A 15,119-nucleotide genomic window follows, 5' to 3' on the forward strand; every position below is an offset into this window, starting at 1 on the left:
CTCCCGCCCCCCGCCCCCCCACCCCCGGCTCCGGGCCGTCGCGCTCCCGGTGGGGAGACGCGCGGGGCATCGTAATCGCCGCCTACGCAGCACCGCCGGGCTCCGAACGGCCGCCCGGCCCCCCTCTCCTCGGCGGCCCGCCCCGAGGTCTGGCCTCTTGCCCGCGCCCCCGCCTCCCCTCTCGCCCACCCCAAGGAGGAGGGGTCCTCCCGGAGCGCGAGGGGAGGGGACGGCGGCAGTCCCTGCCACGCCTGGGCCGCGGCAGCCTGCGGCCCTCCGCCCGGTACCCGGCCGGCAACAGGTAGCTCGGCCGGCTGCGCGCTCGGGGAGACCGAACGCGCCTCCGTGAGTGAGCGAGGGTCGCCGGGCTCCGAGGGGCACCCCGGTGACCGAGACGACGGAGGCGGCGGTGAGGGGAGCGGGACGGCGAGGCGGGGGCCTCGCGCCCCTCCCCAGGCTTGTGCCGGCCGTTGCGCAACCCCGGAGCAGGCAGGGCTCGGGGCGCCGGGCGCGGGTCCTCCCAGAGCTCGGGCGGCGGCGGCGGCGCCCGGTAAGGGACGCGGGCGGCCGGTGGCGGCGCCGCCGCGAGGGGGAGTGAACGGGGGGGCGGGGCTTCGGAGAGCCCGCCCCTGCCGGCCGCGGCCATTGGCGGCGGGCTGGGGGGGCGGGGGCGGGCGCGGCGATTGGGGCCGCGGCCGCCCGTCACGGATGGGCTGGCGGGCGGCGACGTAGCGCCGCGCTCGGAACTGACCTACTAACACACATCTCCCGGCGCGGCCACGGCGCCCGCGGACCCGGCGCGCCGCCCGCCTCCCGCGCCGCGCCCTCGCTGCCGCCCGGCGGAGGCCCGGCCCGGACCCTGGTCCCCGAACGTCGCCGGCTCCGCTCCCGTCCCCCCGCCCCGGTTCCTTCTCCCCGCCGCCCCGGCTCGCCGCCCTGAGAGCAGGAACACGGTAAGCGCTCCGCCCACCGCCAGCCCGGGCCGGGCGCCCCGCTCCCCGCCCGCTCCCGGGGCGCGCGGCCGACGGGCGCGGGGCGCGGGCCGGGCTGTGCGCGGGGCTCGGCGGTGCGCGGGGTTGGCCGGCGGCTGCGAGTGTGCGCGGGGCATTCGTTACATAAACTTTTGCTGCCTTGTCAGGAGGGGACTCGCCACCTTAAGGTGGCTGCTTTGATTGCAGCGCCCTCCCTCCGGCACGTAGTCCGGGCTGGCTTGCGCTTCCCCCCCCCCCCCCCCCCCCAGCCCCGCGCCGCTGTTGCATAATGTCTCCTGATTTCAGGAAAATTGATGTTTTGGTGGAGAAGAGCGCCGGAGAGGCTGAGCGGAGACGGAGGCATCTCGTGGGGAAGGGCAGCGCTCTTTGCTTTCTCGTCCCTTCTGCGGGGCTGGCGGCGGCGGAGCGGAGGGGGGCTGAGTGATGGGGGCTGATCTGGATTTTCTCGTGGAGAAAGAGCGCCGGTAGCGTGAACGGTGACGGCATTCGGAGAATGCCTGCCCTGTGTTTGTTTGTGTCCGGGGCTGAGTCTGCACAGACGTTTTCCACCCTGTTTGTCGTCAGCGTGTTTTACCAGCGCTCGGGGAGGTTGTGGGATTTGTCCTTGCACACATTGCATAATCTGCCCCCGGTGAAATATTGGCAGGGATTACGGGCTGATGTGGGAATGTACGCGTACGTGTGCAATGATTTGGTCATCTTAGCGCAGCGTCGGACATCGGATCATTATTTACCTGTATACTACGTCCCAAATAAAAAGATGTATTTTTAAACACTCCTACAAAACATAAAAGGAGGAATTCCTCGGGTTGTGTTCTGATCTTCACTACGACCCGAGCCTCTTCCCTTAGGTGTTCCGAGCTATTATTTTTAAATCTGGGACAAACCATTGTGACGTTCACCTCCTCACCTTCCTAATTTTAATGCGTTCCATTTGATTAGCCCTTTTTCTCACCTTATTGTCATTGCTTTTTCAGACACAAGACAGATCACATAATAGTTTCCTGGAAATGTTGCATTATGTAACTGACGAATTTGCTGGCAGTGAGTATAGGAAGAGGGAGCTAATTACGTGATTTTATAATCTTGCTACAAAGAAAGTAGGACAGTCTCAGCCTTTAAAATCTCACTGTAACAGTTTTTTTTTTTTTTTTTTTTTTTTTTTTTTAGGATATTTTAATCAGGAAAGTAGATAACTGGGTAAGCATTGAGTTTGCTCATGCTGCCGAATGTATGTCTTTTGCCTTAAATGAAATGTGCTTTCTTCTCAATTTAGCCCTAACTATCACATTTTAACAATTGTGGCCTCGCAGCGCTATTTCTGGTGTTTTCTCCAGGGCTGTGTGCAAATACAAGTTCAAGGCCATTTGCTGTAGTTTTAACTCCACGCCTTCGGAGACCTTTGATAAGATTGTATTTTTAGGAAGGCATTTCGCAGAGCCCGGTGATTTGCTGAATGTTGACTCTCATTTATCTTTTTAAAGGACACTTTAGGAAAGTGCTGTTTCCTGAGAACAGCAGGGGATGGCCGAGTGTCATCCTCTGGTCTTGGCTTTTGTAAATAACAGCGACTGAGGTCACAGTATTTATTTCACATCGTATTTTTTTTTTCTCCGACCAGATATGATTTATGGGAAACAGATATAGGTTAGTAGATTGTATTTTTTGTGTGGATGCCCTAGTTTTATACATGTGAGGATTATATGAATATATAATGTACCCAGATTTTAAATTTGTTCCTGGACTCTTAAATAGTGTGTGTGTGAATATATGTATATGATGGTGTGTATATGTCAGATTTGTTCTCCCCGAATGTAATGTTAAAATAATTAAAGAGCAGGGTTGTGGAGGGGTGTTCGGCTGGGGGCGGGGGGGGGAGGAATGGACATATTACAGAGATTCACCTCTAGAACAAATTTACTACCCCAAGTAATTGAGGTCGCTTTCCAAGAAGCTAATATTGCTCCAGGCCCCCAATGTCAGACCCCGACCTACTTTGGAGCTCCGGCTGGGAGGCCTGCAGGGGGCCGCGTAGCGCCACCTTCCGATGGCGACCTCAGTGGTGCTCCCTTGCCTCCTGGCGCGCCCCTCCCTCCTGCGGGCCCTTGGGGTCTGGCGGGGGGGGTCTGGGGGGTTGCGGGCGGGGACCTCGGTCAGCAGCAGGGAGCGCCCTTGGGCGGCGCTTGGATGGGGGCTGCACGGTGGCCTGCGCTGCTCCTCCTCGCCCCCTCCCCACATTCCTTTGTTCTTGTGCGGGGGTCCTGGCGGCGCCGAGGCCCCGCTGCGCCGCCCACCCGGCGGGGGCGGGTCCTGGGGAGGCGCGGCGCAGGGGGGCCGCCGAAGGACCGCCGGGGATCCGGAGTGCGGTGCGCTCTGGGTTCCCTTCGGCGAGAGGAGGGGAGGAAGGGAGGGCAGCCGGAGCGGCGGGAGGGGAGCGGGAGGGACCGGAGGGACCCAGGGCGAGGCCGCTCCGCGCGGAGAGGGCAGCCCGGCGCCCTGAGCGGTAGCTTCGCGGCGGCCCCGCGCTCCACGGGCAGCTGCGAGGGCCTGCCTTCTTGCTTTCTGCGCGCTGAGCTTCTGTGCACCGCAGACACCTTTGTTTGAGGAGGCTTCGTTGTATGTTGCAGCCGAGCTCTTCTGATTGTCGTAAAGTGAAAAAGACCTAAGCAAACGTACAAATGTCAACAGACCACAGAAACGGGGGCGCTCCGGTGTTGACGGTGAGGACAAGGAGGACCGCAGCTTGACTGTAGCCAGTCGAGTCGATGTACTTTTTTTGAACCTTTAGTCTGTGCGGTCAAAGGCAAGAGAGAAGTCGAATCCTCCGGAGTTCAGAATTGAAAAAAACCAGAATACTTGTGTAGATGCCGCTGTTCTACCATATAAGACTACAGTATTTTCATCCTGGCAATAAGTCTTCTGAGGCTTTGCTCATGCGATAAATCGCAATAAATTCGGGGCAACGTCACAGATGTTCTCTGAAAGCGCATCAGCGCAAAGTGCTCTGTTGAAAAGTTGGCTTCTATGGGATCAAATCCTACACCCCTGTCCCCAGTGGTTTCTCTCTTGAGTTTCAGACCAGCCAGTAGTTAGGAAAGAGTGAAGTGCTAACGAAGAACCCAGGCTTTGGGCTCAGAAGAGCTGGGTCCCAGGCCCCAGCCTGTGATCTTGGGCAGTGCCCTGATTTCCGTAGGCCTCCAGGGTAGACTGAGGGAATAAAACCTGTTTAGCAGAGCAGTTGAGGGAAGCTCCGTAAATGCTTCCAGTATGAGTGACCAAGGACTATATATATATATTTTTTTTTCTTTTTTTAATTAAGGTATTCACCTTCATGTTTCACTGCCTAAGTCTCTATGCAGTAAGGATTGACGTTTGAATTAAGCCTATAGTTAAAGATTCTTCTTGAGATACTGTACTTCTTTGTTCTAGTAATGATTAATTTTTTTCTGAAAACTATTTGCCATTATGTTCAATGGTAATTTTAGTTTGAAGGGAATTCTTGACGGGATTGAAGAACCTCAGACTTCCCAAGTCATTGGGTTAATGTTTTGGGGAACTGTTTAAAGAGATAAAGAGAGAGGTGAGTTGATGGTAGCAGGAACCATGTAAAAAGTGCCAAACAGCTGTCTTTTTCCAGTTCCCTTGACCTCTCTGTGATGATTTTCCTGGGCCTGGATAATCTCTGCATCTAAAATTCTAGTCTGAGATCAGAGGCTGGTTGAACTTCACAGATGAACTGTCTTGGGAGGGAGGGTGCGCAGCCTGTCCGGTTAAAACCCTAGGACATGCCCCAACTGCTGATGGTTGGCCCTTTTGACTAAAAAGAAGTAAATTTCTTTTGGTTTACCCTTACACCTGCGACCTAGGGCCGTGCTTCCCTAAGAATTAGGCCTAAAACTGGTCATCGTGGTCATTGCCTCATGCTGTTCATTCCTCAGAAATGAGATGAAGAGCTGATATTTACTAAACATGTACCCTGCCTGGGCCAGGCACTGCGTTGACTGTTGTATTGTCATCCGCATTTTAGACATAAAGAAGTGGAGGCTAAGAGAAATTGATTAGCAGCCCAAGCCAGGAGGCTCAAAATGGGATGTTGGTGGGGGGTGGGGAACCCTCTGTCTCTCTCCCTTGCCTAAGTGTAAGTGTAAACTCACTGGAGTTTTTGAAACAATTTCCTTTTCTGTGTTAAAGACTTATCTTTGCGAAGTGCAATTATAACATCACTATGATGCAACAAGCTGAAAATTAAAACCCTTTGTTCAGGCCCTTTCCCATGTTGAGCAACATGCCTGACTCACCAGCTGAGTGGATATTTCTAGTTGACCTTGCTTTGGTCCATAGAGTCAGTTCCGAGACGTGAACGTGATTGCAGCATGGAATGGAAAAGGTGCAGTCATATTGCCGAGGCTTTATTTTTACCCAAGTAAAATCACACATACTTCATTATTTCCATTGTAATCCAGATGGCATTGATGCTGTTCAGAGTTGTTTATTTTTAATTTGTATTAAGGAATGAGAGCACACTTGGGATTCAGTTCAAAATATGATAGAAACAATGTAATTGAAGTTTCCTTTAATATTCGTTTCTTGTTTTTGTAAGGTATGGCTGTATTTCACAGGGTTAACACATTGTTTGATATCCTGTTATTTTTCTAAATTATATTTGAGTTGATTTTTATCCAGATTGGACTTGTGTGAGAATGTCGAAAGACATTGACCTTTGATCACAGACATTACATAAGAGTTTTTCAGTTTCAAAATGATCTTGTATTACCACCACCCCCAATTATCTCTCAAATTTCATTGCAAATAACTTTCTTGTAGTTAAAAAAGTACTGTTTCTCATATGGTTTTAATTAGAGTATGCTAGCTTGTTTTTATGGTAAAAAAGTTTAGTAGGGATTTACTAGATGCCTTTGGTAATAATCTGTGCTTTGAGAACTCATTTTCATTGGAAGTAGAATGATGTTTATAAGCCTTTTGGTTATCAGAACGTGGTGTCTTTTATTAATTAACTTTCTAGGGATCTAAAACTGGAATTAAGTAGCCTTCAAATAAACACTAAAAGTAAACATTTAAAATAATCTGTTCTATTCACAAGGCACATAGTAAATGATGTTTGTAATCGTCTGCTCACTGGGAAGGAAAGTGAACAAGAAATTAAAAAGTCAAGCTGAGGAAAATTGGAATGATTCTTCAGTATAATTAGGAACATTCAAAACCTTGCCCTACCAAACCCTTTCCTCACCCAACCCTGCATGCACCCCATTTTTCCCGTCATTACCCCACGTTGCGTGTATTCGGGTATTACGTACTTGTCGCAGAATTTCCTACAACTGGGTTACTTCATGATTATCTACGTCCCTTAAGATTTCACATTAGTTGCTAGACGGATAAATTATCTTTTTGAAAGTTTCAGGAAAACAAATGATCCCCATTTTGAAGAGACTGCAGATTTTCTCTTAATGTACTAGTATTTCATCACCCCCACCTTCCCAATTCCCCTCCCTCAAGCCTTGAAGTTGTTTGGATGTGTTAGCATCTATGCATTTACCCTGAGCAGTCTTCAGAATATTTTCATTGAGAGTTAGGTTACAAATAATGTCCTCTTTTTAGGAAAGAACGTCAGGTTATACTATTTCATATTTCAATCCCTTAAATAATATCAGTGCTATAATAAAATGTAATGTTGTCATCGTATTTATTAAGTCGAAATCTGATTTTCAGATAGTCCTTGGTTGAGGATGCGAGGGCAAGAAACTAGAAGTATTTTCATTTATCATAAACTTGCTCTGGTTTTGACACATTCATTTGCAGAAGTCCCCGAACAGAAAAAGTAGGTCAGTTTGTTGCTATGATAGGATAGATTTTGGCAATGTGTAAGCAGTCTGTTTATGTGTGTGTTCATATCTTGATCAAATATACATTTCAATCTGACTTCAGGATTAAAGTCTGTGTTACTACATACAGAATTATATCATTAATGGGAGGCACTTCACTGGCACTTAAAGAGGTTTAACATAGTTTTCTTAATTTAAAAAGCATTTTATTTTTCAGCCTGATTAGAAAGTCCTCATGCAACTTCAGTGTTTCCATAGTTTTTTTTCACCTCCCCCTCCCCCCATGTTTTATTTGCATCCATGAAAAGAAGTAAAGCATTTTATTGAAACAATCATGTCATGAATTTTACCCACAGGAAGAAAATGTAGGTTAACATTTACTAGCATTAGTAGTTTGAAGAGCTGTGAATTGATTCATTAACTTTATTTTTTTCACTAAAATGACACTCATCTCAAAAATAAGTAATTGCCTTCTTAGTAGCGAGATGGTTTGTAGTTTAACATAAAGGAATTTTTGTTTCTTTAATGGTATCTATAGTGTACCTGTGAGGGTGTAAAAAGTGCATTCAGAGAGTAGAGGGAAAATGAAGTAGTTCTATCAAAATATTTCCAAATCCTTGGGCACATCAGATAGTGTTTCATCTTGTATTGACAGACTGTTAAAATCAAAGTGTAGAATAGAAGCAATTTGCAGTCTCTTTAAAGAGAGAATGAGTTTTTCTCATAGTAGATTTTAATGTGTAAGCTATTAGTAAGATTTTAGATGCTTGAAACAAAATGTTTCTTCTCTTCTTGTTTTGTAACAAATTTGAATTGTCCACCAGTACTTCTCTGAGAGATGTGTTGGAGGCCAGGGAAGATGCAGGTCTGTCATTGTAAACGTAAGTCATAAGATCCCTCCTCAAAAAAGAAATTTGGGTTAGAATTTGTGTTGTAAAGCTTTATTCTTTTAGAGAATTTTCTAAACTAAATTTGAGCTTAATTAGAAACAACATTTAGGTCATCTGACTTCATAGACTTTAAAATCTGGGCTTATGAAACGTAACTCCTGCCTGTAGAAAGTGTGATTACTGTGAAAAAGCATTAATTAGTGACGGCACATCCATGTTAGGTGTGGGAAAATATGTTGTTGGAATGTGATGATTTCTGCTCTTAAGTTTCTCTTTTTATTTGCGTTTTTAAGAAGCAGCCATATTATCTACAGGGTGTAATGAAGCCAACCGGGCTGAACGCACCAGAGTCATAGAATTGGCATTTAGTGTCCGTTACCCGAAAGGAAACTAGCGGTGACTGAGAGAGCACAGTGTTAGTGGTGATCTGAAAACAGGAGGCAGTGGTGAAATGACTGTGAAATTCATCATAAGGGAAAACACTGAAGTCTGAAATAAAGTCATTAGTTGAACATAAAAACTGATGCTTTTAGAAAGCATTTTAAACCACGCTTGCATTCGCTTTAATTTAAATTTTTTACTGAAGGGCACAAATAGACTCTCTTCCCTCAATATCTCTGCCCTCTAGTGCTGCATGATCTTAGGAAAGTCACCCACTCTTTCTGTGTTTTAACTGCCCCCCCACACACACACACCATGTTGAAAATAGATACATTTTGGTTTTGTACCAAAAACATCACAGGTGATAGTGCCAATAGCTATATTTTTTTTCTTCTATTTATTTTAGCATATAGGATTGCCAGGAGATTAAAATTTTAGCAGAGATATGAAAATTTAGAATGTTTTCTCAATTCATTAAATACTTGCAGGCTATACAACACCTCTATGGAAGCTGGAGAAAAGTTCCAGGTGGTACCTTTGTTGTCTTAAAGAAGTTCTGGCAGCATCTAATAGTGCTTTACTGCCCCCAGAGTCACTTAGTACATGGGTATATGTTACCCAGAAATGCGAGTAGCACAGAAAGGAACTGTATGTAAATGAGATGCATTGCAGGGATACACACCAGAACAACCCTATGAGAGTACAGGAATGGGTGCTGTTAGAGGAATTGGATTGGGGTCAGGGCTGCCCTGGATCCTTAGCTCTGCTGCTTAACTAGCTATGTGACACAGGACAAGTTGCTTAACTTCTCTGAGCCTTAGTTTTCTCGTCTGAAAGTGGTTATTATGAGGGCAGTGACATAATGACAGGCCAGGCTCACAGTGCCTGTTGCACAGTCAGTGTTGAGTAAATGGCATCTGTTATGATTGTTTTTATTGTCACCATACCAAGAGAAAAAGCAACGTGGCTAGAAATGATGTGCTATGTGCACCAACCCCCAGTGTTGGCAGGCTCCTGGCACACCCCTGGGTGAGCGCTGTGTTCACAAGCCTGTCTCCCACCAAAGACTAAGGGGTCCCTTGACTCTTGAGAGTTAGATTCTTCCTTCACTCTTCATGTGCCCACAGTCTGGCTTGGGCCAGGTATATAGTAGGTGCTCCATATGTGTTGAATAAATCAAGTAATAAGTGAAGCTCTGTATTAATAAGTAAAATATCTTTTTTTAGAATTTAATAATATCAAACTTAAAAGAATGTACCATCAAAGTGTTTTTGGTTACAAAGCTCTCTTATATAAGGCAAATGAGTGACTGTCAATCACATGTCGAGCACCTAATAGGTTCAGTTTGTCACTAGGATACAAATATATTAATTTGTGCCCTGAACTAATTTGCAGTCTAGTTGGGCATACAAAACAAACATGTAGGAAGATACACATTGTACAAAATCAGCACCTCTCTCTGCAGTATCTCGCACTACTGATAAACTCTTTGCAACACTGCAAGGTTATTTGATAAATAATATTACAGAAAATATCTGACATAGTTTGTGGTCATTTGCTGGTGGAATCATAGAGGTAGCTAATATGTGAAGATGAGGGAAGAATCCAGATTCTAGTACATGTAGTGAAGTTCAAACAGGAAGAAGATTAACTGAAAAAGAATGAGATTTTTCTGCAGGTTTTCAATGCACCAACAAAGTTGTAGAGATGACAAAGTGGACATACAGTACTTAGACACCTCGAAGAAATGGGTTAAGGGATTTTAGGACAAGTGGGATATTTTGGTTAAATAGAAATAGGGTTATTTTCTCTGTGCAGTATGGCAAGGGCTGCCTGCCCGCCCTCACTCACAGTAGACTCAGAGCGATTCTTTGGACCAGGAGATTGAAAAGAGTCTCAACTTACTCAAGTGTAGGTTTGAAATGAGGAAACGGATGTGAAATGATGAAAGAATGAAAAGTTTAGGAAGAGTAACTAATACAAGAATAGTAGAGCATTTCAGAAGCATAACTGTAAAATCTGATAGGTGAGGTGAAATGTAAAAGGGATGTAATTTTTTTCCCAAGGAAGGGGCAAATTTAAAAGTACATGGAAGAGAAAGATTCTCAAGTGAAGAAAATACTCAGAATAATAGTATGCAAGGAACTATATACTGTTTAAAAAAAAAAGTAGCACCTGGGGATACAGTGGAGATTTGAAAAGCATCTTGGAAAAGCTCAATGTAATTATCCTCCTGGAGCTGGAATTTTTACTCTTTGCTTCAACAGTCACTTGATTTTAGGGGGGAAGACCTAACTGAATTAGGAAATACCAATTCTTGACAGGAGGAAAGAATCCATTCAATATACTGAGGGAAAAGGGGTTTTCATGTCAGAACAAGAAACCTAAGTGGAAATATAGGAAGTAGTGTTGTTTACTGAGTGATACCTAGAAAGCTCCCCTTTCTACACCATCACTGCCTGGCAAACTCGCTGCCTTCATTTCCCATTGAAGCTGTGTTATCAAAAATAAACGGAAGCTCGGTATTTGTAATCAGTTTTGCTAAGTTGCAACTCACTGTTTCCATTGGCTCAATTTGATGGACAGAAATGTGGCATTAAGCCTTATTCTTGATGATCCTGAAATTATTATGTCATTCCTTCTATTCCTTCTGGAAAAGACACAAAAAGCTGGCAGGCTTTTCCAGCTGATAAAATTAAATGTCATTAGTCATTATAAAACTATGCACAAGAAAAAAAGAGGGACATGAAAACATTAAATCTTTTTAATGGGGCAGGAAGAGTGCGGTATACAGATAGTGCCGAATGAACAGTTGTCTTACCATATCTCCCTTATGAAAGTATTACCTACTGGAAAATCAGGCAGAGAAGCCCTGTCCAGAAATACAGTTCCAAAACTACCATGAAAAGATTGTTATTGGTACCTAATATGGATTTATTATCTCCTGTCAGGCCAAATTCAGATTATAAATATGTCATCAGTGGAAAAGGAAGCTAGTCGATGGTTCTATTTTTGAGTTCTTGTTTGAAACTAATTAGTAAAATGGAAAGAAATTCTTTCCATAATTACATTCTCTCGGTTTAAAATAATTTTAAGTTTCAAGAAGGCATAGTACTTAAAAAAAAAAATCCCTTTGAATCGTAACTGTTTGTTTTAGTCCGGAGGTGCTATATCAATGAAATCTATTATGACAAAGTTGTCAGGACCAAAAAAGGCACTGCGCATGCTTCAATCTTAAGTGAGTGTTTGGTAAATCAATTTGAAGGAACCAGAAAAAAAGAGCATTTCTAACCTCATAAGCACAAATGCATCAAAAGAGATGACTTTATTGAGAAGAGTCCTTTTCAGGTGTGCCGAGTCACTTGGTAGAATGACTGTGACATAAGCCACATAACAGATTAAACAACTACAACTCAGTTGTTTGTGTGGCTTTTCTTTTTGTTTTTGTGGAAATAAAAATTTAGCTCTGTTTATATTTGATTTCCATGTAATTACAGGATGTGTTTACTGACATTAAAGGGGTTTACTTGGAGAAGTTCCTTTTATAAGTTGAGCTTGTTTGCTTGGCAGTGATATAAATGCTATCTAAAAGTTTTCAGGAGCCCCACAAGATACAAGTACTATTTAAAAACTTACCAACCAGAGGCAGTCTATCATTTCCTTCCTGTAATGTCCTATCCCCACATGCCTCACCCCACCATTTTTCCTCCTGAAACATAGCCTTCCTCTCTTTCTCCCTGGGGCCAATGTGTTTTCTCTCTCTCACTCTCCTGGACCACATATTCCTCTGCTGACAAGTCTCATTGGGGACTTGTCCTTTACAACTTTACAGTATAGGTATTTGGGTACTTCTTTTCAAGATTGTAAACTCTGAAAGAACTGTCGACCCTCAGTGCTTTGTGTAGTTTCTTGTACATAACTGGTAATAAATATTTACCAAATGGGTAACTGTTTCTCTTCATGTATTGCAGGTGACCTAGAAGACCCCGACTCCGTTCAGTGAGAGGAGCCAGAAAGACTTATTCTGGATGGTAGAACAAAAGGAAGAATATTGATGGATTTTAAACTGCAGTTTTTAAAGCAGTCGAGAATACTGAGGAAATAACTTCTCCTGCACCGCATATATAGGTTAAGGTGGTTTCTGATGCAGCTGAGAAAAATGCAGAGCATCAAGAAGGAGCAGGCATCTCTTGATGCTGGTAGCAGCGTGGACAAGATGATGATGCTTAATTCCACCTTAACCGAAGTCTCCGAAGACTTGACGACAGGGGAAGAGCTCCTTCTCAATGAAGGAAGTGTGGGGAAAAACAAATCTTCAGCATGTCGGAGGAAACGGGAATTCATTCCCGACGAGAAGAAAGATGCCATGTATTGGGAAAAGAGACGGAAAAATAACGAAGCTGCCAAGAGGTCTCGGGAGAAGCGTCGACTGAACGACCTGGTTTTGGAGAACAAACTCATCGCACTGGGAGAAGAAAACGCCAGTTTAAAAGCTGAACTGCTTTCCCTAAAATTAAAGTTTGGTTTAATTAGCTCGACAGCCTACGCCCAGGAGATTCAGAAACTCAGTAACTCTACAGCTGTGTACTTTCAAGACTACCAGACTTCCAAAGCCACCGTGAGCGCCTTTGTGGATGAGCACGAGCCCTCGGTGGTGGCCAGCAGTTGCATTTCTGTTATCAAGCACTCTCCGCAGAGCTCTCTGTCCGACGTTTCGGAAGTGTCCTCGCTAGAACATTCGCAGGAGGGCCCTGTGCAGAGTGGCTGCAGAAGCCCAGAAAGCAAGTTCCAGGTCATCAAGCAAGAGCCGATGGAACTGGAGAGCTATGCCAGGGAGCCCAGAGATGACCGGGGTGCCTACCGAGCGGCCGTGTATCAGAACTACATGGGGAGTTCTTTTCCTGGCTACTCTCACTCTCCCCCTCTGCTGCAAGTCACCCGATCCTCCAGTAACTCTCCGAGGACATCGGAAACTGATGAAGGCGTGGTAGGAAAGTCATCCGATGGAGAGGATGAGCAGCAGGTCCCCAAGGGCCCGATCCACTCTCCCGTTGAACTTCAGCGTGTCCATGCCACCGTGGTTAAAGTTCCAGAAGTGAATTCCTCTGCCTTGCCACACAAGCTTCGGATTAAAGCCAAAGCCATGCAGATAAAAGTGGAAGCCTTTGATCACGAATTTGACGGCACGCAAAAACTCTCCTCGCCTGTTGACATGACGTCTAAGAGACATTTCGAACTCGAGAAGCATAACACCCCCAGTCTGGTGCATTCTAGTCTCACTCCCTTTTCAGTGCAAGTGACTAACATTCAAGATTGGTCTCTCAAATCCGAACACTGGCATCAAAAAGAACTTAATGGCAAAACTCAGAATAGTTTCAAAACTGGAGGGGTCGAAGTGAAAGACAATGGTTACAAAGGCTCTGACCCAGAGAATTTGTTTCTGAAGCAGGGCATAGCAAACTTGTCTGCAGAGATGGTCTCACTTAAAAGACTTATAGCCACACATCAAATCTCTGCTTCAGACTCTGGGTAAAATTACTACTGAACAAGCTCTGGGCATTTAGAGATGTCATTTGTAATAGATGAGTACGTTTTGTATTAGGCTGAATTTTCACTGGACCTGTGATGTCATTTCACTGTAATGTTCACATGTTGTCTGTTGAGTGTCTTTTTGTGCACAAATTATTATGAGATTAGACTGTGTCATCACTCTGCCTTGTGTATATCAAATAGTCCATCACAAAGGCTGTATATATTGAACATTATTTTTGTTGTTCTATTAAAAAGTGTGTAAGTTACCAGTTTCAATAAAGGATTGGTGACAAACACAGAATTTCTGCTCCATTGCACTTAATTTTGTGGGAAAGAAAGAGCAATTTAAATTACAAAAATAGATACTGTATTAAGATATTCTGCATTTTACTTCTTTGGAGGAGTTTTCTTCTATCTATAAGGGAAAACCAAAACATAAGTTCAACACATAATTTTTTTTTCTAGTTTGGCTCAGGCTATGATGAGTTTGAAAACCTTCCAAAGGGGGAGAGTAGGGAAGAGAAGCTGGGGAATGCATTCTCTTGCATTTGAGACTAGTAATTTACTCAATTACTCCCCATTATCTGTTTTTCTTTAAGGTTACATTTTCTCTATCCTTTTTTTTTTTCTAAATAGAAAAATCCAAGTTGTTTAGCTTCAGAGTCTCTTTAGTCATCTCTCTTTTAAGTATGACACATGAATGTGAATAGAGTCACTGACCCAGTTTATTATTTAGAGGTTCCATTAAAAGAATGGATAGAAGACTAAGGATGAAGTCATTTTTATGTTATTGTAAATCTTAACAGTTATAGAGTATAACAGTCTAGGGAATTAAGCTAGTGAAATACTGTTTTTATTTAGTTTCCACAATTTCAAAGAATATGTCCGTGATCACATTCCACCATATTCAGTCTGAGGATATGTAATGACTTGGTTTTCTTACTGGTTGTCAATGATGAATATAAATAATAGCTCCAGTGTGGAAACTCTTTATAATATAGAAGTCCAGACTAAGGCATCATTCTAGGTAAACCGATGACATGATCATGACTGATGATTTGTCCAAGGTCCTCAATTGCCCCATAGAAGTAAGTGTCCTCAAGTACAGACCAAGTGTGTGTTCTGTTGCAAGGCGGGACTGGCTTGTGGGGGGTTGGATGTTGATCAAGTACAGCTTTCTCTGTAGCTGTTCTCCTCACCAAAGCCCTCTCCAGAACTCTTTACACTGACCTCTTTTGCATTGGAGGCGGGGACGGTAAGGACTTAGGGCTTCATTAAACATGTGCAGGATGGACTTAACACTCACTCTATTACACGTATCTCGTGGTGGCACCTAGGAAGAGCCCAATCCCAATTGTAGCATCCCAGATTAGGGGTCTCCAGCGTTTCTGACTGCCTGGTTTGAATAAAAAGCCTGATTTTTGATATCTTAGACTTCCTGTACTTTTATATTTTAAAAAGTGATCCTTTTGAGTTAAAAGGAA

The 15,119-nt window shown here is 44.5% G+C and overlaps 1 protein-coding gene across 2 annotated transcripts; it reads left to right on the top strand.

Moving 5' to 3' along the window:
- The first annotated feature begins 703 nt into the window (after positions 1-703).
- On the top strand, positions 704-13,933 carry NFIL3 (nuclear factor, interleukin 3 regulated). Of its 2 annotated transcripts, none has more exons than XM_057723571.1 (2): positions 704-953; positions 12,075-13,933. In XM_057723571.1, the coding sequence occupies exon 2, from the start codon at positions 12,248-12,250 to the stop codon at positions 13,634-13,636; it is 1,389 nt and encodes a 462-aa protein (XP_057579554.1). In that variant the 5' UTR covers positions 704-953; positions 12,075-12,247; the 3' UTR covers positions 13,637-13,933. The 2 variants fall into 2 exon arrangements, with proteins under 2 accessions (XP_057579554.1, XP_057579555.1); XM_057723572.1 differs by lacking the exon at positions 704-953 and adding an exon at positions 7,697-7,713.
- The last annotated feature ends 1,186 nt before the right edge of the window (positions 13,934-15,119 follow it).

This window comes from Hippopotamus amphibius, chromosome 2 (genome assembly GCF_030028045.1).
Source record: "Hippopotamus amphibius kiboko isolate mHipAmp2 chromosome 2, mHipAmp2.hap2, whole genome shotgun sequence".
Lineage (NCBI taxonomy): Eukaryota > Metazoa > Chordata > Mammalia > Artiodactyla > Hippopotamidae > Hippopotamus > Hippopotamus amphibius.